The sequence below is a fragment of the Neolamprologus multifasciatus genome, chromosome 6, assembly GCF_963576455.1.
Source record: "Neolamprologus multifasciatus chromosome 6, fNeoMul1.2, whole genome shotgun sequence".
NCBI lineage: Eukaryota > Metazoa > Chordata > Actinopteri > Cichliformes > Cichlidae > Neolamprologus > Neolamprologus multifasciatus.
The window spans coordinates 36742512-36766956 of NC_140444.1; the positions used below are offsets into that span (position 1 = coordinate 36742512).

Genomic DNA, 24445 nt, shown 5'->3' on the forward strand with positions numbered 1-24445 from the left:
AACACTTCTGCACTTAAATTTCCCATATAATTTAACAATTACAACAAGTCAACTCAAACTCATTCAGCTTTCAAACAACATTTTCTTGGAAATGTATTCTCTAGTATTATTATGTGTAAATTTCTTTTCTCAGAGCAAAGTGGATATTTATCACTGATGCTCTATTATTTATTTGTTTTCTTTTGCTAGAATTTTAATTTTTTCATAACTCTGTGTATTATTTAGTATCACGGTGGTTTAAATCTCTGATCCCCACAAATCGAAAATGTACATGTTAAAAACATACTCTGGAGAAAGAGTCGCTTTAATTCTGAAAAGATTTGACCGGGAGTGCTGTTCCTGTGTAATGATCGAGTAAGTCCAAAACCAAGCCTCGTTAGTGAGATGCTGGGAGCTGAGTAGGATTAGGAGCGCAGCAGGAGAGCAGCAGCTCGGCTCTCCGCGCTTTGTTTTCTGCTCAGATCATCAAGAGCTGCAGTCTGGCGTGTAAACGCTGCTCTCCTTCAGCTGCGTGTAGTTCTTCTCTCTGGAAGCGACCTGCCTTTTTTCTCCAGAGGGCATCCCACCGTACCACCCGCCGACCCATCGCAACAGGTCGAGCAGGAGGTGAAATCTAAAAACATATATAGATGTGATGTGACAGTAGTGCAGAGAGAGAGGCGGGCAGCAGAGGAGGTTGACGGTGTAAGCTTTGATGGTTTCAGCTGCAGTGGATGCGACAGAGCGGGGAACTGCCAACATGATGCCGGTGAGTGGAAAATCACATTCTGCCTTAATGACCCATTCATGCACAACTGTCACCACCATCTGAGGGGAAACTCCGAGTTCAACTTTCTACCACACATCCTTACATAGCTGCATCACGAATTAAATTTATAGCAGCAGTCTCCAACCTTTTTTGCGCCACGGACCGGTTTATGCCCGACAATATTTTCACGGACCGGCCTTTAAGGTGTCGCGGATAAATACAACAAAATAAAACTAGTACCGGTACCGAAAAAAATAAGATTTATTCATAACACACGTGAAAAGACCCAGGAAAACCGAGAGAAAATAACGCTGAAAACCGATAAAAACCCTGAAAACCATACATTTCACACCTGAGCCTCAACTTTCGCGGCCCGGTACCAAACGACTCACGGACCGGTACCGGTCCGAGGCCCGGGGGTTGGGGACCGCTGATTTATAGGACCACGCACTGAGATCTTCGTGGAACCCCTTTAAATCATTTTTAAATAAGAATGTGTCTCGAAATAACACGTCATGTTTTATAAATTAAACTTTTTTGTCGCACTAATCTTTTTTGTTGTACTTGGCTACCTCAGACTTTGTAATGTAATGATAAATACTACATATAACACAATTAATATTTAATCACGCAGTATATTTATGTTTGAAAATAAAGATATTAGGTGTAGTTTTAAGTTGTGCTAATGTGCAAACGCTCAGCTTTAAATCATGGCTCTGGGTGGAGTTCTTAGCGGTTTGCTTTGTGTTGATATTGTGTCTTTGCGTTGGGTGCAGTTTGCACAGTGCCTTCATGTGCTGTCATGTCATGACTGTTAAATGTATTACAGTACTCTGTTACAGTATATATATCATTTTAACCCGATTCCTCACACTGTATCTAGCAGATATCTGCTGAATACAATGTGAGGAAGCTTAAACAGAAAAACAGGATCAGTTAGACAACAGATGCCAGTGTGGTGGAATCAGACAGAATAGGGATTACGTGTTCCTCTCATCACGGACCAACTGCAGGTGACACAGAGGATTTGAAGTTGTCTGGTGTCTGTCTGCAGTGACTCAAACACAGCAGACTTCTCTGTTGCACCAACCAGTGTCACAACCAGATGTGAGCAGGCCAGCTGTGGATCTACTAATAATAGATTAACACCATTGTTTTCATGTGGAATGATGGTAATCTTCTGGTTTATGAGAATAAAAAAAGAAGTGTTGACCTGTCCGTGCATGCTACATCCTCAGTCTTACTTCTGCCGAACAGTTTGACATTTCAGGCTGTGGTGTTCTGGTACTTGTCACATGTCAGACGTCCCACTCTTCACTGGTGTCCCGTGTCTGGGAACCACCAAAGTGTCATTATTTCACTGAAATTCAGATAACTGACACGTTGACTGGTTGGATTTAAGTGTGTTTCAGCTACAGTTATCTGCATTAATGATTGGGGGGGTGGGGGGGTTTGCACACTAATGGATGGCAGACAAAAGAGGAACTTTATAGACTCTGTTGAAGGAAACAGAATCTATCAATGAGGAAATGGTGAGATGAACTTCTCATTTATTGTTCTATAGACAGTAACTTCTACTCTTGACTTCATTATTTCTACATAGGTTGTTTGGAGGAAGCTCTTATAAAACAACCAATTTACTCACAACTTGTCTTAAATAAAGGTGTAAAGGTGACACATATTATACTCTATGCTGCTGCTAAATGTAGCTTTTTTGATTCACACTTCAAAATAATCTTTATTTTTTATAAAAATAACAAGTTGAAAAAAACAAATCAAAAAACAAAAATAAATTTTTTATCAATGCCAAATATTACTAAACTCTGTAAATTGTTTACAGGCTGTTCTGTCACCAAAACAACTGAAACTTAGCTCTGCTACCAATGTACCATTGATTAACCGCAAATGAGATTCTGTGCACTCATCTTTGACATATTTGACCTTACCGACCAAAAGCAGGTGTAACAGATGTACAGAACAAAGCAAGTGTCAGGTACTTGCATCATTTTCTAGTCTGACTGTAAATTCAGCAGATAGCAGGATATCGACCTGTTTCTCTTCTTCACTCATCTTTATAATTTCTCTTCTAACTGCTTTGATCTTTTTAAACCTCACCTAGACCGCTGGCTTGCGCTGTGGCAGTCAAGCTCCTTGTAGCTTAAGCTACGTTACCTTTGTTAACTTCCTTAAAATATCCATGTTCAGCTGGGTGAAGACAATTTATGATTAAGTTTTCATGGTGCTCCACCTACAGTTTATTTTGAACTGTTTGACTTCACTCATAGTGAAGAGCTTCCATGTTAATGACATGTTGTATGTGTTCATGTGACTGTTAGCTCATAACTGAACATGGTGACCAGACAGGATCAAGAATGCTGGAACAAATCGAGCCCCTGGTCAGCTGATTTGTACAACTTTACTTATGCCGACTTGATTGGCTGCCCTCATTAACAACATAATGTTAGAGTCATGTGTCCTCCAACACAGCAACTACAGGTTTCTGGATGTTAATGAACAAATGTTGATTGGTTGACAAGTGGGTGGCTGCAGCTCAGGAGGTGGAACAGGTCATCTACCAATCTGTAGGTTGGTGGTTCCATCCCCGGCTGCTCCAGTCTGCAGATACTAAGGCTACGTTCACACTGCAGGTCTTAATGCTCAATTCTGATTTTTTGATCAAATCCGATTTTTTTGTCTGCTTGTTCACACTACAAATAAAATGCGACAGCAAACGCGCTCTAGTGTGAACGCTCAAAGCAGCCCGCATGCGCAAAAGAAGACGTCACTCACACAACGTGCTCTGTTTAGACCCAGAGCAACAGTATTGTTTGACTGATGGCTGTTAATATAAAGACTTCGGACTTTACGTTTCCCAATTTTTGCTTTAAGTTATTTTGTAATTTACATAATAATGTAAATAACCTAATAATGATCCTTATTTCTGTTTTAGAGGAGCGGTGCTTCAAAGGATAGTTGCAGATTTCTGTCAGAATCTGCAGATTATACAGTACAAATAAAATGTTCACGTTGTCTTCCCAACAGTTTCACTGACATCTACACCGGATGGCCAGAAAGCGTTCGCCATGCCTTCTCCGGCGCTGATAATTGGGCAGTCTTGTGTCAGTGACGTAAAAGACGGATTTAATGCGACATGACCGTTCAAACAGCAGCTTTCTAAAACATCATATATGTATCGGATTCAGTACAACATACGAAAGTGACCCAGATTGGATTTGAAAATATCGGATTTGTGCCGTTCACACTGTGATACCATGATCGGATATGGGTCGTATAGGGTCAAAAAAATCGGATTTGATTTGCTTTCGCCTGCAGTGTGAACGTAGCCTAACTGATGCATCCATTGGAATGTGAATGTTAGACAGAAAGCACTTAAGCATAGAAAAAGTGCTCAGATGAATCGGTGAATGAGTGCTTTGAGTGCTCAGGCTGAGTAGAAAGCCGCTGTTTAAGAACCCTTACAACTGAAACAAGGGCAGAGAGTCAGGAATGAGAGAAGTGTGAAAAGAAACAGCAAAGATGCAACACACAGCAGTCATTGTTTTTAACACTTGGTTTTACTTGAGCTCTTTTGCATGTTAACGCCGTCTTCTCTGGCAGCCTGATAGAGACCCACAAGCAAGAGTAGCCCCAGATCCGTTACACCACATTGTACACTGCCTCCATCAACAACAGGCCCACTCTGCAGGTAGACAGGGTGCCAGCGGACTGCTAATAGACTACCACTGCTGAAACATGATTTCAGAATAAGTGGGAGAAATCTTAATTAAAAGTATGAGATTTGAAAGTATTTCCACTGCAGTTAGAAGAGTTCAAGAAAATCACAAAGCTCTATTTTTAAATAGTGGAAGTTGTCAGTATTGATTCTGCTGAGACAGTCACTGTGGCTCACAAAACAAAAAAACCCCAAAACAAAACGTTTGTCAGTCTTTTTTTGTTCGTTTTTCATATTAAACTTTGACGTCCAGACTGTAAGAAAAAGAAGGAAACAGGTGGAGGACCAGGATCAGATTATCTGTTAACCAGAGAGGAAAACCTTACTGCAATGGGGGGAAAAAGAGACGTCAGTATTTTCCAGCAGAAGATAAGGAATATAATATTATGTTTAAAATAAAAGGTTCAACCTGATACTTTTGGTAATATTTTGTTTTCTTTACAAGCATGTTTTCATTTATTACAGTATATTTAAATCTGACCATTTTGTGATTTACAATGTTTTGGAGAACTATAATAACATTAATAGAGATTATTATACATATAATTTAGAAACCAGATTTTTTTTAAAAGTCTAAAGTGAAACATTGAGAGCAGCCTGTAGAGGTTACCTGAACATTTGCCGACCTTTGTATCTAAGACTTTGTCCTTGTCTACTTAAACCTCCAACACTATAAAAGTATACACATATACTATGTTTGTGTATATGTATATATGAGGGAAAAAAAGAAAGGCATAAAAGGACCAGTTCTTGTGATTCAAGATAGTGAAGCAAGCCTTAAATGTTACATAAAAGCTGCCTTTAAAAAGGCAGCACACCCTATTCATTAAACTGCATCCTCATAATCTTCCAGGCTGAGCTCAGTGGAGCTCATTGTGCTGCTTGGTAACTGTTGCCACAGTGACCAGAAATTAACACTAGCACACTCACTAACACACACACGCGATTCAAGGTCATATGGGAACACTCTTTATTTAATATTCCTTAGGCGATGAGGCGCTAAAGCATTTGTAGCCTTCATGTTAGTTTGCAGCATCACCCTGGTGCTGATATTCAGGTCTCAAAGGTGACAATAAAGTCAAACTCGTCCCGCTCTGGCTTTGTTTACATCTTTAGGCAGAAGCATTTTGACAGTGAGAGTACTTCCATTCTTTCATGTTCAATGTATAAAATTGCGCTAAACATTCAAATGTAGAAAAGTCACCTTCTTGTTGACATCCTCTGACAGACATCAGTAAGAAAATTGGTTTTCACCATATATGTTGGCCAATATGCTAACGTGTTTAAATAAGTATATAATCAGCTAATCAAATGGCAGCAACTCAGTGCATTTATCTATTTAGGTATGTAGACATGGACAAGACGAGTGGCTGAAGTCCAAACTGAGAGATAGAGTAAGGAGGAAAGGTGATTTAAGTGACATTGCATGTTGGCGCCAGACAAACTAGCCTGAGCATTTCCAGAAACTCCTGGGATTATGTTTAGGTTGACAGAAAACTGTCTGAAAAACAGAAAGTATCCAGTGAGCAGCAGACCTCTGGTGTAATATCCCTTGTTGATGCCAGAGGTCAGAGGAAAATGGTCAGACTGCTTTGAGCTGAAAGCTCAGCTCAGCTATACATGTATACATATATACACACACTGCATGTTTATAAGCGCAAACAATGCTAAACACTGCTGATGACAGGCGTTACTAGGTAGGTAGATTTTATTAATAGTGTGTAGTGTAATATTATAAGTTGGTAGGTGGGTTACAGACACCAATAGCATCATAACATACACTTTATCAAAAGGTATGACTTTATAGATGATTAGTCAGCAGGTGGGACATCTCCCAATATAATCTAACAAAACAGTGTCAGTCAAGGAAGACAATGTGAACAACAGATGTCTGGAAGCATTCTGCGTTTATACTGCTCACTGTGGGAGCGTCCTAGACAATGGGGTCGTGTGTATTGTTTATCCAATATTGGCATGTCATGTGATGCTGGTAGCCATATGGCTACAGCCCTCCACAGTGCCTACAAAACATTTGGGATGTGACCTGCAGTGTGGCAGCTGTCAGCATGTTGCCCTGAGCAGAAACAGGACAGATACTGAATGAGTGAATGAAAACAGTCGGCACATTGACAGCGAAATGTGTTTTCAGTCAGTTTAGTTGTGATTTAACACTCTGTTATAAATAATGCATGCTGAGATCAAAACCAATATTCTTTGACCTTTGGTTTTCCCCGGTCTCGTCTGATAATGTTTCAAATTAGCTTCAGTTTTGAGCTTCTGATCTCAGGATTTCAGATCTACAGAAATATTTGACAGAATTTCCTAATTTGTCTAGTTAATTATAATAATCAAATGATTTAATTAAATCAGTGATCTACTGTGTTAAATGTTTAGATTTATTAACTGTCACATTTGTAGTCATTGGTGCTTTCATAGAAATCTACATCAGCACCAGTATTAAAAAAAATAAAATAAAAATGTTTGCAGTTGTAATCTGAGTAGCAACAAAAACAGCTTAAAATGTTTTTAATTTGCTAAAATTATGTAATACGTTTCTTTTGTTGATTAAAGCTGAACTATATGTATCCATGTGTGTTTGTCTGCTTCTGTTGTGACGTCTCAATTGTTGGCGAGTCAATAACAGGATTACGAGGTGACTCCATTTTGATCATTGTTAAGACGAAGCTGTTGACCTCTTTCAGACAGTAGATGGATCGTTAATTTCATCCCACACAGCAGTGGGGGGTTGTGGTAGTATTAAGCAGCGTGATGCAGCTCTAATTCCTGGCTGGATTAGGAGCTGAGGCCACAGGACTTTAAGGCTCGCCGCCTGTTGACTAGAAGGTTCACTCTTCGGGGCTTTTTAATATTTCAGCTTTCACACGTTTCCACTTTCAGCTACTATGGGTGCAGCAGTGTTTCCAGGATTTCACAGGGTTTTTTCCTCCATGATTGAAATTAATGATGTTGTGGTGGTATAAAATCAAACAGCCTATACTGTCCTCTTGGAAGGATTTCTTACAGTGTTTTAACTGCAAGATGACAGCTTTGGTGTGTGTGTCATGTTTGTGTTTTTGTGCAAGTGTCTGTGTTCGCTTGTTAAAGGCTACGTTCACACTGCAGGTCTTAATACTCAATTCCGATTTTGTGATTAAATCCGATTTTTTCGTCTGCTCGTTCACACTACAAATAAAATGCGACAGCAAACGCGCTCTAGTGTGAACCCTCAAAGCGGCCGCATGCGCAAAAGAAGACGTCACACACAACGCGCTCTGTTTAGACCCAGACCAAACAGTATTGTTTAACTGATGGCCCTTAATATAAAGACTTCGGACTTCACGTTTCCCAATTTTTGCTTTAAGTTATTTTGTTATTTACATAATAATGTAAATAACCTAATAATTATCCTTGTTGCTGTTTTAGAGGAGCGGTGCTTCAAAGGATAGTTGCAGATTTCTGTCAGAATCTGCAGATTATACAGTACAAATAAAATGTTCACGTTTCTCCAACATTGTCTTCCCAACAGTTTCACCGGATGGCCAGGAAGCATTCACGATGTCTTCTCCGGCACTGATAATTGGCGTCTGTCTTGTGTCAGTGACGTAAAAGACTGATTTAATGTGACTTGACCGTTCAAACAGCAGTCTCTTTCTAAAACATCGGATATGTATCGGATTCAGTACCACAAACGAAAGTGACCCAGATCGGATTTGAAAATGTCAGATTTGTGCCGTTCACACTGTCATACCAAGATCGGATATGGGTCGCATAGGGTCAAAAAAAAATTGGATTTGATGTGCTTTCGCCTGCAGTGTGAACGTAGCCCAAGTGTTCTAGTGAATGAGAGAGTTTGTGTGTCTGTATGCCTTTAAAAGAGCATGTAGTGGCTGCAGTGAAGAAGAGAGAGCATGTCAGCATTCTGAAGTTTGTGCTTTGATGCAAAATTTAGTGCTGCTGAAAACAAGGCATGATGATGGTAAAGATGTTAATAATTGTGTGGATGCCCTCAAAGGCCTCATACTTTCATGTAGAAACTCCATTCAAACTTTAAAACGTTCTCAAATGATTGGGCTATTCCTGTGTGATTCAGCTTTTTCATATCTGATACCGTTTTCATTTAATGCCTCTTTAAGTTTTCAGTTGCAGATTTGTGATTTTTCAGAAAATACATGTGTTGCTATGGTTGCTATGCAATTAACTCAGAGTGAGCACTGGTGCGTTCTGAATTTTCTCTTCATGTCTGAACAACTTCTTGCTACTCACTCAATTTCCACTCATCCCCCACAAATTATACATCAAAACGTAGGTATTTTTGCTGGCTTTAAGACAGTGTCACTATAATTATCGTGCGAGTTACGGTTTTTTCACAATTTGCCTCGAAGTGACACGAAGTCTAAAAACTCCCCATTCAAACTCTATGGGGAGGTTGTGAAACTCAGAGCTGAAATACTGAAACTGAAGGCATTTTCAAATCGTCATATCTCCTTAACGAAGCAAAGTTAAGACATGAGGCTTGTGCCAATTCATCTTCAGACACTGCTGACACTCACGGTCGAAGCAGTTTTTACAGTCATCTTACCGTTGAGCCATAAATTACGTTTGTTTGAGGGGTGGAAATCTGTCCTCCTCTCAGTTTTCAAACTCCGAAAATGAAGCCGTTTCTTCTCTCGTCATATCTCCGCGACGGAGGTACAAAGAGCTAAGTAAATCGCAGTCAAAGTTCACCAAAGTCCGCTGATTCACCCAGTGCAAGAATTATGCCACCTAGTTTTTGAGTTACACGACGTTTTGTAACTCCAAAAAACGGCGTTTTCGCCTCTCACCGCGATCTAATTCTGACTGCTCATCAACCTGTTTTCCAGGCATCCGCTCTCTTTGCCAGTGGCGCAGTTGGTAATGAAACGGATCTTCAGGCAAAGTTCGTGGGTTCGATTCCACCTTGTTCAACATTTTTTTCCACTACAAATTGATACACTATCACAGACCTGTAATTCATATTGATAATTTAGTACAATTCTGCAACGTTTAATGATTTTGGAAGCTTTTCTAATATGGACCTCAGATTCTTGTTAACGCTCCATGGCAGAAATACATACAAGTACACAGCCTGATAAAGCAGACAGAAGAAGTACCTCTGATTGGTTCAGCCTTTTCACCTCTTATCAGCACAAATCTCAGCCTCTTCTGCTGTTTTTATTAGAATTTTAAGCTTTTTCACCGTTTTTCTGTTACGTGAGAACCAGTTTGGCTCAATGAGTAGCTGAAAAATGTCAGCCTCTTCTGCTCTTTCAGAAGAATTTCAGAGTTCAGCTTTTTCACTTGTTTTAAGCACAAATTTCACAACAAAGTAGTTCTTCCTCTTCACCTCTTTTCTGCTAATTTAAGCTTCTGCTCCACAGTGCACATTTTTCTTCTTATCATATCTTTGCTTGTGACCAGAACTCATTTGGCTCAGAGGGTTGAGCAGCTGCCGTGAGACCCGGAGGTTCGAATCCTACCTGTGACAGTTGCCGCACATGTTCCCTGCTTGCATGCGCAAATTCTGCTTATTCACCTCTTCTACAAAAATTTCGGCCTTTTCACCTCTTATTAGCACAAATCTCAGCTGTTTACAGAAAAAACTCTTTTGAGCACAAATTCTGCTGATTCATCTCTTTTCAGCGCAACTTTCTGCTTCTTTCCATCCTTTCTGCAGAAATTCTGCTCATTCAACTCTTTTCAGCAAAATTTTCAGCCTTTTCACCTCTTATCAGCACAAATCTCAGCTGTTTTCAGAAAAAACTCTTGAGCACAAATTCTGCTGATTCATCTCTTTTGAGCAGAAATTCTTCTGATTCACCTCTTTTCTGTAAATTTTTCAGACCTTTCACCTCTTATCAGCACAAATCCCAGCTTTTTCAGCTGTTTTCAGCAAAAACCTCTTTTTAGCAGAATTCTGCTCATTCAGCTTTTTTCAGCAGAAATTCTGTTGATTGAACTCTTTTCAGGAGAATTTTCACCTCTTTTCAGCTCAAATCTCAGCTGTTTTCAGAAAAAACTCTTTTGAGCAGAAATTCTGCTCATTCACCTCTTTTCAGCGCAATTTTCTGCTTCTTTCCATCTTTTCTCCAGAAATTCTGCTCATTCAACTCTTTTCAGCAAAGTTTTCAGCCTTTTCACCTCTTATCAGCACAATTTTCAGCAGCTTCTTCTCATTTCATCAGAATTGTCAGTCTCTCCACCTATTCTTTGTGAGAATAGGTTCGAATCCTGCTCAGGGCAGTTTTTTTTTTTTTCACCACTTTTCAGAAAAAATTTCTCCGTCTTTACCCCTTTCAGTAAAATTTTTTGCTTTTCACCACTTTTCAAGAAACTTTTCTGCTTCTTCACCTGTTTTCAGCAGAATTTTAAGTTTCTTCACCACCATACAACTTTTTGCAACATTTCAACTTTTTCAGCTTTTTTCAGAAGACATCTTCAGCGTTAAGGCATCCACACAGCATTTTCGCAGGAAATGCAAATTTTTCTAGTTCTTTATCCTTTATTATTCTGGTTGCTTCCGTACACTTTTTGGCGCTTAACTACTCCCTCAGTTTTTGTGCTATTTGCACCGTTCAAATCTTAAAAAAATTCTGCTCTTTCTGCTAATGCCGGCTATGACTTTTGGTGCTCATAACTTCTATACTTTTTGAGATATTGAATTTTCTTTGCAATATTTTTTGCCCTTTTCTGCCACATTATCAGTGGCCTCACTGATTTTCCTTGCCGGGTTGACCTGTGTTTTAGCTCAGTGAGATGAGCATCCGTTCTCAGACTGGGAGGCCCGGGTTCAAATCCCGCTTATGGCAACATTTCTTTCAGTTAACAGTTAAACTTTTTAAACTCTTTTCAGCAGAAATTCTGCTGATTGAACTCTTTTCAGCAGAAATTCTGCTGATTGAACTCTTTTCAGCAGAAATTTAAATTTTTTCACTACTTTTCAGCACAAATCCCAGCTTTTTCAGCTGTTTTCAGCAAAAACCTCTTGTCAGCAGAATTCTGCTCATTCACCTCTTTTCAGTAGAAATTCTAATCATTCAGCTTTTTTCAGCAGAAATTCTGCTGATTTCAATTCAATTCAATTCAATTTTATTTATATAGCGCCAAATCACAACAAAAGTCGCCTCAAGGCGCTTCATAGATACAGAGAAAAACCCAACAATCATATGACCCCCTATGAGCAAGCACTTTGGCGACAGTGGGAAGGAAAAACTCCCTTTTAACAGGAAGAAACCTCCGGCAGAACCAGGCTCAGGGAGGGGCGGCCATCTGCTGCGACCGGTTGGGGTGAGAGAAGGAAGACAGGATAAAAGACATGCTGTGGAAGAGAGACAGAGGTTAATAACAGATACGATTCAATACAGAGAGGTCTGATTGAACTCTTTTCAGCAAAATTTTCAGCCTTTTCACCTCTTATCAGCCCAAATCCCAGCTGTTTTTAGAAAAAACTCTTTTGAGCAGAAATTCTGCTGATTGAACTCTTTTCAGCAGAATTTTACATTTTTTCACTATTTTTCAGCACAAATCCCAGCTTTTCCAGCTGTTTTCAGCAAAAACCTCTTTTCAGCAGAAATTCTGCTGATTGAACTCTTTTCAGCAGAATTTTTAATTTTTTCACCACTTTTCAGCACAAATCCCAGCTTTTTCAGCTGTTTTCAGCAAAAACCTCTTGTCAGCAGAATTCTGCTCATTCACCTCTTTTCAGTAGAAATTCTAATCATTCAGCTTTTTTCAGCAGAAATTCTGCTGATTTCAATTCAATTCAATTCAATTCAATTTTATTTATATAGCGCCAAATCACAACAAAAGTCACCTCAAGGCGCTTCATAGATACAGAGAAAAACCCAACAATCATATGACCCCCTATGAGCAAGCACTTTGGCGACAGTGGGAAGGAAAAACTCCCTTTTAACAGGAAGAAACCTCCGGCAGAACCAGGCTCAGGGAGGGGCGGCCATCTGCTGCGACCGGTTGGGGTGAGAGAAGGAAGACAGGATAAAAGACATGCTGTGGAAGAGAGACAGAGGTTAATAACAGATACGATTCAATACAGAGAGGTCTGATTGAACTCTTTTCAGCAAAATTTTCAGCCTTTTCACCTCTTATCAGCACAAATCCCAGCAGTTTTTAGAAAAAACTCTTTTGAGCAGAAATTCTGCTGATTGAACTCTTTTGAGCAGAATTTTACATTTTTTCACTATTTTTCAGCACAAATCCCAGCTGTTTTCAGCAAAAACCTCTTTTCAGCAGAAATTCTGCTGATTGAACTCTTTTCAGCAGAATTTTTAATTTTTCACCACTTTTCAGCACAAATCCCAGCTTTTCCAGCTGTTTTCAGCAAAAACCTCTTTTCAGCAGAAATTCTGCTGATTGAACTCTTTTCAGCAGAATTTTTAATTTTTTCACCACTTTTCAGCACAAATCCCAGCTTTTTCAGCTGTTTTCAGCAAAAACCTCTTTTCAGCAGAAATTCTGCTGATTGAACTCTTTTCAGCAGAATTTTTAATTTTTCACCACTTTTCAGCACAAATCCCAGCTTTTCCAGCTGTTTTCAGCAAAAACCTCTTTTCAGCAGAAATTCTGCTGATTGAACTCTTTTCAGCAGAATTTTTAATTTTTTCACCACTTTTCAGCACAAATCCCAGCTTTTTCAGCTGTTTTCAGCAAAAACCTCTTGTCAGCAGAATTCTGCTCATTCACCTCTTTTCAGTAGAAATTCTAATCATTCAGCTTTTTTCAGCAGAAATTCTGCTGATTTCAATTCAATTCAATTCAATTCAATTTTATTTATATAGCGCCAAATCACAACAAAAGTCACCTCAAGGCGCTTCATAGATACAGAGAAAAACCCAACAATCATATGACCCCCTATGAGCAAGCACTTTGGCGACAGTGGGAAGGAAAAACTCCCTTTTAACAGGAAGAAACCTCCGGCAGAACCAGGCTCAGGGAGGGGCGGCCATCTGCTGCGACCGGTTGGGGTGAGAGAAGGAAGACAGGATAAAAGACATGCTGTGGAAGAGAGACAGAGGTTAATAACAGATACGATTCAATACAGAGAGGTCTGATTGAACTCTTTTCAGCAAAATTTTCAGCCTTTTCACCTCTTATCAGCACAAATCCCAGCAGTTTTTAGAAAAAACTCTTTTGAGCAGAAATTCTGCTGATTGAACTCTTTTCAGCAGAATTTTTAATTTTTTCACCACTTTTCAGCACAAATCCCAGCTTTTTCAGCTGTTTTCAGCAAAAACCTCTTTTCAGCAGAATTCTGCTGATTGAACTCTTTTCAGCAGAATTTTAAATTTTTTCACCACTTTTCAGCACAAATCCCAGCTTTTTCAGCTGTTTTCAGCAAAAACCTCTTGTCAGCAGAATTCTGCTCATTCACCTCTTTTCAGTAGAAATTCTAATCATTCAGCTTTTTTCAGCAGAAATTCTGCTGATTGAACTCTTTTCAGCAAAATTTTCAGCCTTTTCACCTCTTATCAGCCCAAATCCCAGCTGTTTTTAGAAAAAACTCTTTTGAGCAGAAATTATGCTGATTCATCTCTTTTCAGCGCAACTTTCTGCTTCTTTCCATCCTTTCTGCAGAAATTCTGCTCATTCAACTCTTTTCAGCAAAATTTTTACCCTTTTCACCTCTTATCAGCACAAATCTCAGCTGTTTTCAGAAAAAACTCTTTTGAGCAGAAATTCTGCTGATTCATTTCTTTTCAGCGCAACTTTCTGCTCCTTTACCTCTTTTCAGCAGAAATTCTGCTGATTCCCCTTTTTTTTGCAAAGTTTTCAGTCTCTCCACCTCTTCTTTGTGCGAATGAGTTTGCCTCAGTGAGATGACTAGCCGCCTTGAAACCAAAAGGGCAAGGTTCGAATCCTACTCAGGGCAACACCTTTTTTCAGCAGACATCTTCAGCATTAAGGCATCCACACAGCATTTTCGCAGGAAATGCAAATTTTTCTAGTTAATGTTAATAATAATTCAGTGTCCAACGTAACAGGCCACATGTACATTTTTATTGGAACGTGGAAGAGAAAAGACAACTTGATTATATCATCCCCTCCTGCTGGTACTGTAGCTTCAGCATGCATGCCCATTTCACTTTTGGAAAGAAAGCGTGAAATGGTCACAGTGGACCGGTGTGTCTATTACATGTTTTGCTCACAAACAACAGGTTGCAACGATTGACAGCTGGTGCTTCTGGGCAGACATTTATGGAAATGCCTGGTGTGAAGTGTTACTCATCTCAGCTGACTATTTATGTTACCCATTTTAATCAGAGCTACAATTGAAACTGACTGAAGGTGACTGAGGTGAAAAAAGTGCACGCACTCACAAATGTAGTCTGTTTTTAAGATCTGTTGATGTTCAGGAATCAGTGGTACCAATGACAAGAGACTCCCAAGAGAAACTTTCTTTCCTCCACCATCTCTGATTGGCTGCAGTGTTTCCTGGTCTGGTGACAGTGGCCCACTTTGTCTGAACCTGAAGGAAGACAGCATTGCTCCAGTTTTCTTTATGTAGGACAGTAGGCAGGCTGGTTGACGGCTTCTCACTGAGCCCGTTAAATCTCTTTCAGAGCCTTTGTTGGTTTTATTATTTCTAACACTATTGCAACTTAAATTTCTTGAGTATTTCCATTTTCTGTTGACAAGAACAGCTACTGTAGCCTGCAATAACATAAAACAATCGTTCTTAAGAGCTAAAAGGCCAGGAGAAACGAATGGGGCTAAATACAAAATTACACTTTTCTTTCTGACAATGTTCATTTACGTTTGCAGAGTAAACTTTCAGTTTGACTGAACGAGACCAATAAAATTAACAACGCCCTTAGCAACCTTTCTTATAGTAATTAGGACTAAAGTGAAAAGATTATTTTATTTAATTTGAAAAAAAATCCCACTCATGTGTGACCTCATGGGTGCCTAATCGCTGGCATTGACAAGCTTGGAGCTGCCCATTTTAGCTCTGCCATGGTGACACTGTGGATTTGTTTCAAAGCCTGAAGTCCAGATTCTCCATGGTAGTCACTTTTTCACAGTTATATCCATGTGAGACATTTTAGTTCTCATCTTTTCCTCACACGACTGTCTTGCAGAAAAAATAGAAAGCACACGAACAAATTCAAAAAACCAAGAAGACTGAATGTTGCATATATGAAAGTTATTTTGCTTTAGTTCTGTATTGAATTGATTCCTATAGAATCTCTGACAAGCAATCCTCAGGTTAGTGACTAAAAAGGTAAACTGTGTGCACTGAAGTACCCACTGATTTGTCAGAAATGATCAATAAGATCAATAATTGTCACATCCATATGCCCAGTAATTTATCCCTTTGTGTATTTGCAGTTGAGCTCTCATTTCGGTCGACTGTATTTGTGGTTTTGAGTAAACTGTTTCAAGACCTTTTTGGATGGACTCAGTGACATTTAGCTCACATACTTGTGTTCCCCCCAAGATCAACCAATACCGTTTTCTCCTGTTACACCTTAACCAGGCCTCTTACAACAAAGAGGGTTGTAAATTGGTTTCAGCTGCTTTGGTGTTAATGAAATCACTAACATGTGCACTAGAATGCCAACAATGAGACAGACCTAAAACAGGAATGTTTTACATTTGGATCTTCTTTCATCAACTGGTTAAAAATATTATATAATTCCCCAACAGCTTGTGTCAGAACAAATGACCAGACATCCTCCAGCTTATGTCTCCTGAGGGGCACCAGGCAGGGATGCCCACTCTCCCCTTCACTGTTTGCAATTTTTATCGAACCACTAGCAGCAGCAATTAGACAGAATTCAGCAATTAAGGGCATAAAATGCAAGAACGTAGAACATAAAATCAGCCTTTATGCTGATGATGTGTTACTCTTTCTCCAAAATTCACAAACCAATATCACTGGGGTGATTGAATTGATAAACTCTTTTGCAAGAATATCAGATTACTCAATTAACTGGTCAAAATCTACAGTCCTTCCTATTAATTGCTGCTTCCATAATTCCTCTTCTACTCCACTGCAATCGGGAAATATAAAATATTTAGGTATTAATATTTCTCCCAAGCTTGCAGATCTAACTAAATTAAACCATACCCCACTTTTAAAGAAAGTAGAAGGTGATCTGGCTAGATGGAAATGTCTACCCATATCACTCATGGGAAGGGTTGCTGCTATAAAAATGATGGTATTACCAAAAATAAATTATTTATTCTCAATGATCCCAAATAAACCGCCGCAAGATTGGTTCAGATCTCTAGATTCATATATGTCCAAATTCCTTTGGAAAAATAAGCCCCCACGTATAAGCTTAAAAACACTACAAAAGACCAAGGATAAAGGAGGATTAGAACTACCTAACTTTCAGCACTACTTCTTAGCCAACAGGCTTCAGTTTATCTCAGAATGGCTAAAACATACCCTCTTAGATGAACCTTGGCTAGATGTAGAACAAGCACTTTGCAATAATCTAGAGATTTCAGATCTACCATTTATCAGCTCAAACATCCAACGACATGAATGCTTCAAAAGCATCAACATCAGCTCTTCTCTGACAGCATGGTGGGAGTTTCTGAAGTTGACAGAGTCTTCATTAATCCCATGCAAACGTACACCTATCTGGAACAACCCTGACATATTACAAAACAATAATATGATAAACTTTTCAGATTGGAATGGTAAAGGAATCAAATATGTAGAACATATACTAGAAGGAACAGAATTTATTTCATTTGACAGACTAGTTACACAATATGGGATCAACAAGAAAAGATTTTTAGAATATCAACAAATTAAATCCATAATAAAAAAGAAATTTAAACTGGGTCAAGTTGAACTACAAACACCACCAAGTGTGGTTCAATTTTTTACTCTTAAAACCCCCAAATTACTATCCAAAATATACAGAATGCTTTCTAAAACAGATGAATCAATATCACTTCCTATTGCAAAATGGGAAGCGGATTTATCAGTTAACTTAGACCAAAACTTCTGGTCTCAGATTTGCTTAAAAACCTTTCATCTAATCAGAAATCCCAGTCTTCAATTAATTCAATACAAAATACTACATAGAGTGCACTATACAGGTCATCGGATGTTCAAGATGGGCTTTGCATCTACCAACAACTGCTCACACTGCCAAACCAATTCACCGGACAATTATATCCACGCTCTTTGGTTCTGTCCACCAGTTCAGAAGTTTTGGCGCGAGATATGTGAAGACTTATCAAAGTGTCTGAAATGTAACATTCCAACTTCCCCCTTAGTGTGTTTGTTGGGCAGCTTAGATAATGTCACTTCAGAAAAGAATATAGCCCATATGGTTTTCACTGCTCTATGCATAGCCAAGAAAACAGTCCTCATGAACTGGAAAAATAAAAACAATCTTAATTCTAACCAATATAGAAATTATCTATTAGATTACATTAGTCTTGATACAGCCTCTGCCACCACATCAGATCAATCGCTCTGGGCTCCTCTGATCAGCTCCATCACCTAGTGGGGGTGGGGGGTCATATTTTGGTCTCGCCTTCACTGTTGTGATTGGTGTGGGGGTAGGGTCAGGCTTGGGGCGTCGGGGGGTTCCCCGGGAGCATCTTCCTTGGGGGGCTCAACCCGGGGTAGCGGTCATGGCCAATTAGGGGCTCTGTTGGCTCTTAGGTGACGGCTTCCTCGTGGCTACGTGCAGCGGGGCTAGGGGAGGGTCTGTGCTGACGGACGGGGGTTACTGACCTGGTAGCCTGGCTGCCCCTGGGTGGGTCCGGGACGGGCGTGAGGTTCTGGGGGCGCTCCGGCTCTGGCCTGGGGCCCTGGCCGGGCCTCGGGGGCCTGGGTCCTGGTTGGTGTGTTGCCGGGGTTGTGGGCCGGTGGGTGTGTGGGGGCCCGCCACTGGCGCAGGGTGCCGCCGGTGCGCCGAGCCAGCTGGGGGGCTCTTCAACTGGTGGGGGGGGGGTTGTCACATCTTGCAGGGGCTTTCCTCTCTCAGGAACTCTCTCTGCAAGAGGGGGAGATACAGGAGAGGTGGAGGAAGATCTCAGCCTGGGCGTCTATTGTCTTATGTAGTCTGGAAGATGAGTGGATGATGGGGTGGGTGCAGTTTTCTCTGTTGTGGGGTTGAGTGGACTGCCCCGGGCTCTGTGGGGCCGGGCGGTGCCGCTGCGCTGGGCCCCGGTTCGGATGGGCCTGGGCCCCCCTTCCCTGGTGGGTCGCGGAGTATGGGGGTGCCTACTGGGGTCAGCGGGGGAGCTGGCCCCAGGGAGGGGTCACTTGCTCCTCCCTTCCTTCCCTCCCCATCTCCAGCTGCCTCCCTCTTCCCGCTCCACCACAACCACCCACACATGCAGGGCCTTGGAGTGGGGGTGTGTCACCAGGGTGCAGAGGAGGTAACCCCCCCCCCTCTGTCCCCTTCTGGCTGCCTCTGCCTCAATTTTATCCCGCAACTTAGACATTCACATTACTCACATTCTCATTACACATAAATATAGGATCTTGGGGGTGGGCACGCTACACGGAATCCCAATTACCATCAGGGTGTACACCTCACCCCCGGCGTCGTTGCCCACCTCTCAATTTTAAATACACGTAGACATTGAGGGCTAGCAGGAGGGACTATGCGCTTACCTGCTGCTCTCTGGCAGGTAGCTCCATGCCCTCCTGGGTTTTAAACGCACCTTAGAACACACATACATCAACACTACAATGAGCGGGTGGAGGGAGGTTAGGAGTCTTCTCTCACCCTCGTTCTCTGCTTTCTGCTGGAGCAGGGGGGCTAGGAGGAGGAGTTGGCCGTCCGACTGGGGTCCGGAGTGTGGGGCCTCCCTGCTGCTGCGGAGTCGGGGCGGTCTGCTTCTCCCCACTGCAGGGAAAAGGGTAACACAACCTGGGTCTGGGTGCAGTTCCCCCCTCCAGGGGCAAGGGTACCTAGACCCGGTTCGTAGAGTACGCTTGGGGAGTGTGATTGTGTGTACAGCGTCTCTTTATGTCTGTCTCCACGTTGGTTGAGTGTGGAGTAAGTGCATATGAGAGCATGAGGGTGGGAATGGATGTTTGTATCTGTGTGTGCCTGTATGTCTGTGTCTGTATGTCAGGTTGGGTATCAGATGCCACCTCTCTGAGGACAGCTCAGGCCCTCCAAGGTTTGGAGGCCTATCTCCCCCCACCACTTCCCCTGCCGGGGGCGGACTCCCTCAGACGTCGGTGCGTTGGTGGTTCTTTGTGTCCGGGGGTGGGCGTCCGGATACACACCGGCTCACTCCTTGGCGGCTGCTTATCGGGGCCTGGAGCCTGGGGCTCGCTTGGGCCACTTCGGAGGTGGGGTGCCCCCGGCCTCTCGGCCTGGGGCTCGGTCACTCAGGCACAGCTGGCTGCCGGCGGAGCTCACGGGCACGTCACTGCAGCCCCCCCTGGCTTCTGCTCCGTGGCTGCTGGGTGACCCCTCATCTGGGACTCTCCTCAGCTCTTTCTGGGACAGTGGCACGGCTGCCCCTCTGTTGGTCTTCCTTGGTCTCTTGTGTTCTGGGGGCCTCTGGATGTCTGGGGTTTTGATCTCCTCCATACCTGCTTCATGCCCTGGAGGACGGGGCAGTGGCCCCCCACACCCTCTAGCAGATCATTACATGAGGGAACCTTTTAAGAAAACAAGCGCGTCCATGCTCACAGGTGTACACACGGGTGATCACACACACAAACTACACCCTTTTTGGCTCCTACCTCAATGCACACTGTGCTGTCGATCTTACGTGCTGCACAATAATGTTTAATATTTAGTATTTACTGTCATATTCCCATATATCATTGTGATGTGGTTTATTGTATTACTCTCGTTTTCTTCTGCTTGTTTTCTTTTTTCTTTCTCAACAGGTGATCCAGGTGATCGATATATGTATTTTTTTTTTTTTTTTTTCTTCTGCTTATTCTGTTGGTTTTTGTTTTTTGCCCTTCTCCCCCGTCCCTCTTCTCAACTGTTTTTCTTCCCCTCTTTCTTTCTCCCTTTTCTTTCCCCCAGTCAAGTCTGTCCCGTATTCAGCAAGTGAAAATAAAATAAAGAATAAAAGGTGAATCAAATGGACCATTACGGCAAAGCTGGGATGGTCAATTTGGTAAAGAAAATCCGTTGGGCATCTTTCTTCGCCTTTAGACAATAATTCTGATGGCAAAAGAACCAAACGGGACAGGCAAAAAAAAAAAAAAAAAAAAAAAAGGAATGTTTTACAGGTGGAGGCCTGTTTCCCCTCAACTGGGTATGTCTCCTTTGTGCGAGTGTCACGACCCACTCGATAAAGCCTCTTTTAATGACACAAAGAGCGGCTAGGTCCACACAGCCTCAGGGCGCACCACGTGATCATCGATTTCTTTCACTTGTTCAAAGACCCTCCGCCCCCGGAATCAGTGACGGACGTCGCCACTGAGCACATGATGTGATTGCATCCCCGTGTACTGTCCCCAACACGTTATTAAACGCTGTTCAATTCGTACCCGCAATCAGGGGACAGGCGCGGGTAACTGTGTGTTTTGACCTTGTATTTCAATATCAGCGGCACTTTGGGACACTTGTGAATATCACCATGAACACATTTCACCAATACACACTCCGCTGTCAGCAATGCACCGGGGCGAACCAAGCTTTGGTGCATAAGGCTCTGCGTACAGACCGTGTCCCCCAAAGCATGGCGCATACCCCGTTGACTCCTTACCGGAACGCTGTAGTCCCTCCTGAACCGGGGGAGGGTGTCGGAGCCCGAGCGATGTGAGTCTGGCATACCAGCTGAGTTTCGGCACCACTGTCAAGGACCGTGACCCGACACGCCGCTCTTTCGATTGTGTAACTGTTTTTTTCCTAAATTGATTGTGCACTCTGGTTCGGCACACACACCAGCCAGCTTCCAACCCGCACACACACTTCTCCTCTCGTGTCCGACCTCGCTGAAGGGAGAAACCTTGTTTGGTTGATTATCTCCACCTGGCCCTCCAGCCTCCCTGGCCCTGCCCCTTGAGCTCACTGCGCCATCCCTCCCCCTGCGGCTGAGCCAGGGACCACGCCTCCACCACGATGATGGCACAAGCATACATTGGCCCTCATTCACAAACAGCGTGCATAAATCATGCATTGAAACTTTCATGTACAAACCTAAATGTTATCAATATTTGTATAGTTGATTTGTACTTCACAAACAACTTTACAAATGTGAGTACAAACAAATGAAAGCCTGACTGACTTAGAAAACTTACATGTTTGCAAAATGAATACTAGTGTATTTATATTTATTATATATATTAGGTGATAATATTATTACCAATAATGATATAGTGATCTTATTATTAATTAGGTCACTATATACACTTTTCAAAAACATGGTTAGAATTGTTCTTTTTCTTCTTTTGGCTGTTCCCGTCACCAGTCGCCACAGCATATCATCTGCCTTCATCTCACACTATCCCGGGCATCCTTTTCTGTCACGCCACCCCCTCTTTTATCCATGAACTTCTTGGGGGTTGCTGTAACTCAGGAGGTGGAGCAGGTGATCTACTAATTGGAAGGTTGGTGGCTCCTGAAGCTCCACCTTCAAACATCCTTTGTCCAGTATATTCACTATCCCTCCTCTATATATGTCCAAACCATTTCAACCTTGCCTTTCTACCTTCAGCACTGACGTTCGATTTCCAGCTTCAAACTCATGATTCTGACACTCTTAACCTGCACAACACTATTTCCATGCTTTTCTTTTAAGGTTACACTTGCTTCATTTCTCTTCATATTTACTCTGTGGTAGAAGAGTGTGAATCCACCTCCGTTGCAGTAGCATTTAGCTTAAAATACTGTTTTGTCTTTTTTGAATGCTCAGCCCCTCTCTTTTTATATCTTGTTGGCATATGCATCATATATGTTTTTGTTCTTTTGAGCTTTTTCCAGACCACATTGACTGGAATGAATAAAACGGAAATCAGGGCAGAAAGAGCTGTGCAAAATGAGAAAAGCCAGCTCAGGGATGTCAAGTTGAAGATTTTAATCCTTAGACCAGCTTTGTGGATGGGAAACCTTAGAAGAAGCTCTGATAAGCCTTTGAGCATGTTGTTGGTTAGTGCCTAGTTCACAGGATAAGGCTGGAAAGTGCTGAGTGCTGCATCCACGCAGGTTGGCAGGCTGTGGGAAGTAATCTGGCTGTGGGCCTACCCTGCTGGAGTAACAGATGGCTCATTGCATCATGGGAGTTCTGTCCACAAATATCTGTAATAGTTGTAAATAGCGCAAAAGCTGCAATAAAGGTGAAAAGGGCAGGTTTTGTTTTCAGTGAAACTGTTATGTTGCATGCTGTTTTACTGAACACAGTCTGTTGACGGACTATTCCAATGATTTTGGTTTTAACACTTTAATCAGAACATTGGAAACCCGACAGCCCTTGGAACTATTTTAAGTTTGTGCATGTTGTACAGGTCTGTTGTGAAAGTGAGGCTGGTGATCTTATGATGTTACTGGTTGAGTTTTACTTATGGTTATGCTTATGAGTGGGTACTAACCAAAACATATGAGCATGAGTAGCAGAATGAACCTCATCCAAGCAGAGTGAAGCTTTTGGTCATGCAGGAAGTAGACCGTTCAACCACATTGAAGAGGACAGTTGAGGTAGTTCTGGCGTCTGATTAGGCTGCCTCCTTTATAGAAGGAGGTGATATAGCCTCAAAATTATATCACGAGATTTTAAGAAAATTTGCAATAATTATATTTTATGAAAATATAAAAAATGCTTTGTTGATGCTCAGTTCCTTTCAGTTTTGTTTATATAGCACCAAATCACAACAAAATTGGCCTCAAGGTACTTTATTATTTTAAGGTACAGACCCAGTAATACACAAGCTCACAGTTGTAAATCAATGACGCGGATCTCTCGTCCTGCTTTTCAAGTGAGCTACTGTCCTTGATGACAGTCTTCCTAATTTAAAGGTAGTCTATTGAAACAACGTGCCAGCAGCAGCATTATAGTGCAATCGTAGTGACACAATATTCTATGACACATCATAAGTCAACTGTAAGTTTAAGTTAAGTATAAATTACATAATTAACACTTTAGATTGAAAGTAACTAAAGTACTTTACCTGGGATGTTGTTTCTTCCTTTTTAACCAATAGCTTAAAGTAATGGTTTTCCACCATGTAGCTGCTTCAGGAGTTTCCATCCAGCATTTGCTTTTTCTGTCACGTGGAGTGCAAGTAGCAAAGGCTGACTTGCCTGGCTTTATCTCATTGAGAGATGAAACATCTCTACAAACATCGTCATCTTCACAAAGATGTCCAGTCCTGTTTCGTCCCAAATACCATTACCTGGATGACTGAGAACCTACACAGACATATCCACTATCATTCGGTTTCCAATTCCAGCCAATCAGCATTCGACTTATGCACAGTGTTGTTGGTGTAGCTGGTTAGAGGGAGGTCTGGGCACCTCTGCATAGTCTGCTACCCTCAGTTTGGTACTCTAGGTCACCCATTCAATTTCTGGAACTCATGAAGTGGTGTTGACACTAGCAGCTGGTTTCTCAACATCTGGCAAATAAACGAACCCTGAATTCTTATTACCAAAATGTGTTTTGTAATTGTAGATGTTCCTAACTGTGTACCTCAGCAACAATAACCAACACTTTAGTGAAGTCCCCATCACACCAGAGACACTGTGCAGAGATGTGGTGGAGCTCTGCAAGGAGCCTGGCGAGTCCGACTGCTATCTGGCTGAGATATTGAGAGGCTCAGGTGAGTTTCTTGTGTCAAGTAGATATCCAAACCGCTAGTTTTGGGTAAATTGTATTCATTCACGTGAACCTCAAATACACAAACACTGATATGGTTGTAGCTATATTTCAAAAGTAGCTATAATGTGACTTTCAGGTGATAAGACTTATATTTTCACACATAGTTTTTGGCCCTATGGTGTAATTATATCATGATTGATTCATTCCATCTCTTT

The 24445-nt window shown here is 41.6% G+C and overlaps 1 protein-coding gene and 1 long non-coding RNA gene across 2 annotated transcripts in view; one reads left to right on the top strand and one right to left on the bottom strand.

Annotated features, from left to right (window-relative positions):
• The first annotated feature begins 218 nt into the window (after positions 1 to 218).
• Positions 219 to 24445, top strand: part of LOC146517601 (apoptosis-stimulating of p53 protein 2-like) — a 43960-nt gene continuing 19733 nt past the window's right edge. The window contains exons 1-2 of the mRNA XM_085163994.1: positions 219 to 748; positions 24084 to 24231. Of these exons, the coding sequence (XP_085020120.1) occupies positions 695 to 748; positions 24084 to 24231 (202 nt within the window). The 5' untranslated portion in view covers positions 219 to 694. The remainder of the gene's footprint in view (positions 749 to 24083; positions 24232 to 24445) is intronic.
• LOC146517602 (uncharacterized) lies at positions 2200 to 24090 on the bottom strand. Its single transcript, XR_014874723.1, has 2 exons — positions 21183 to 24090; positions 2200 to 14982 (listed from the first exon to the last, which is right to left on the bottom strand). It is a non-coding gene; the product is annotated as an uncharacterized LOC146517602 (long non-coding RNA).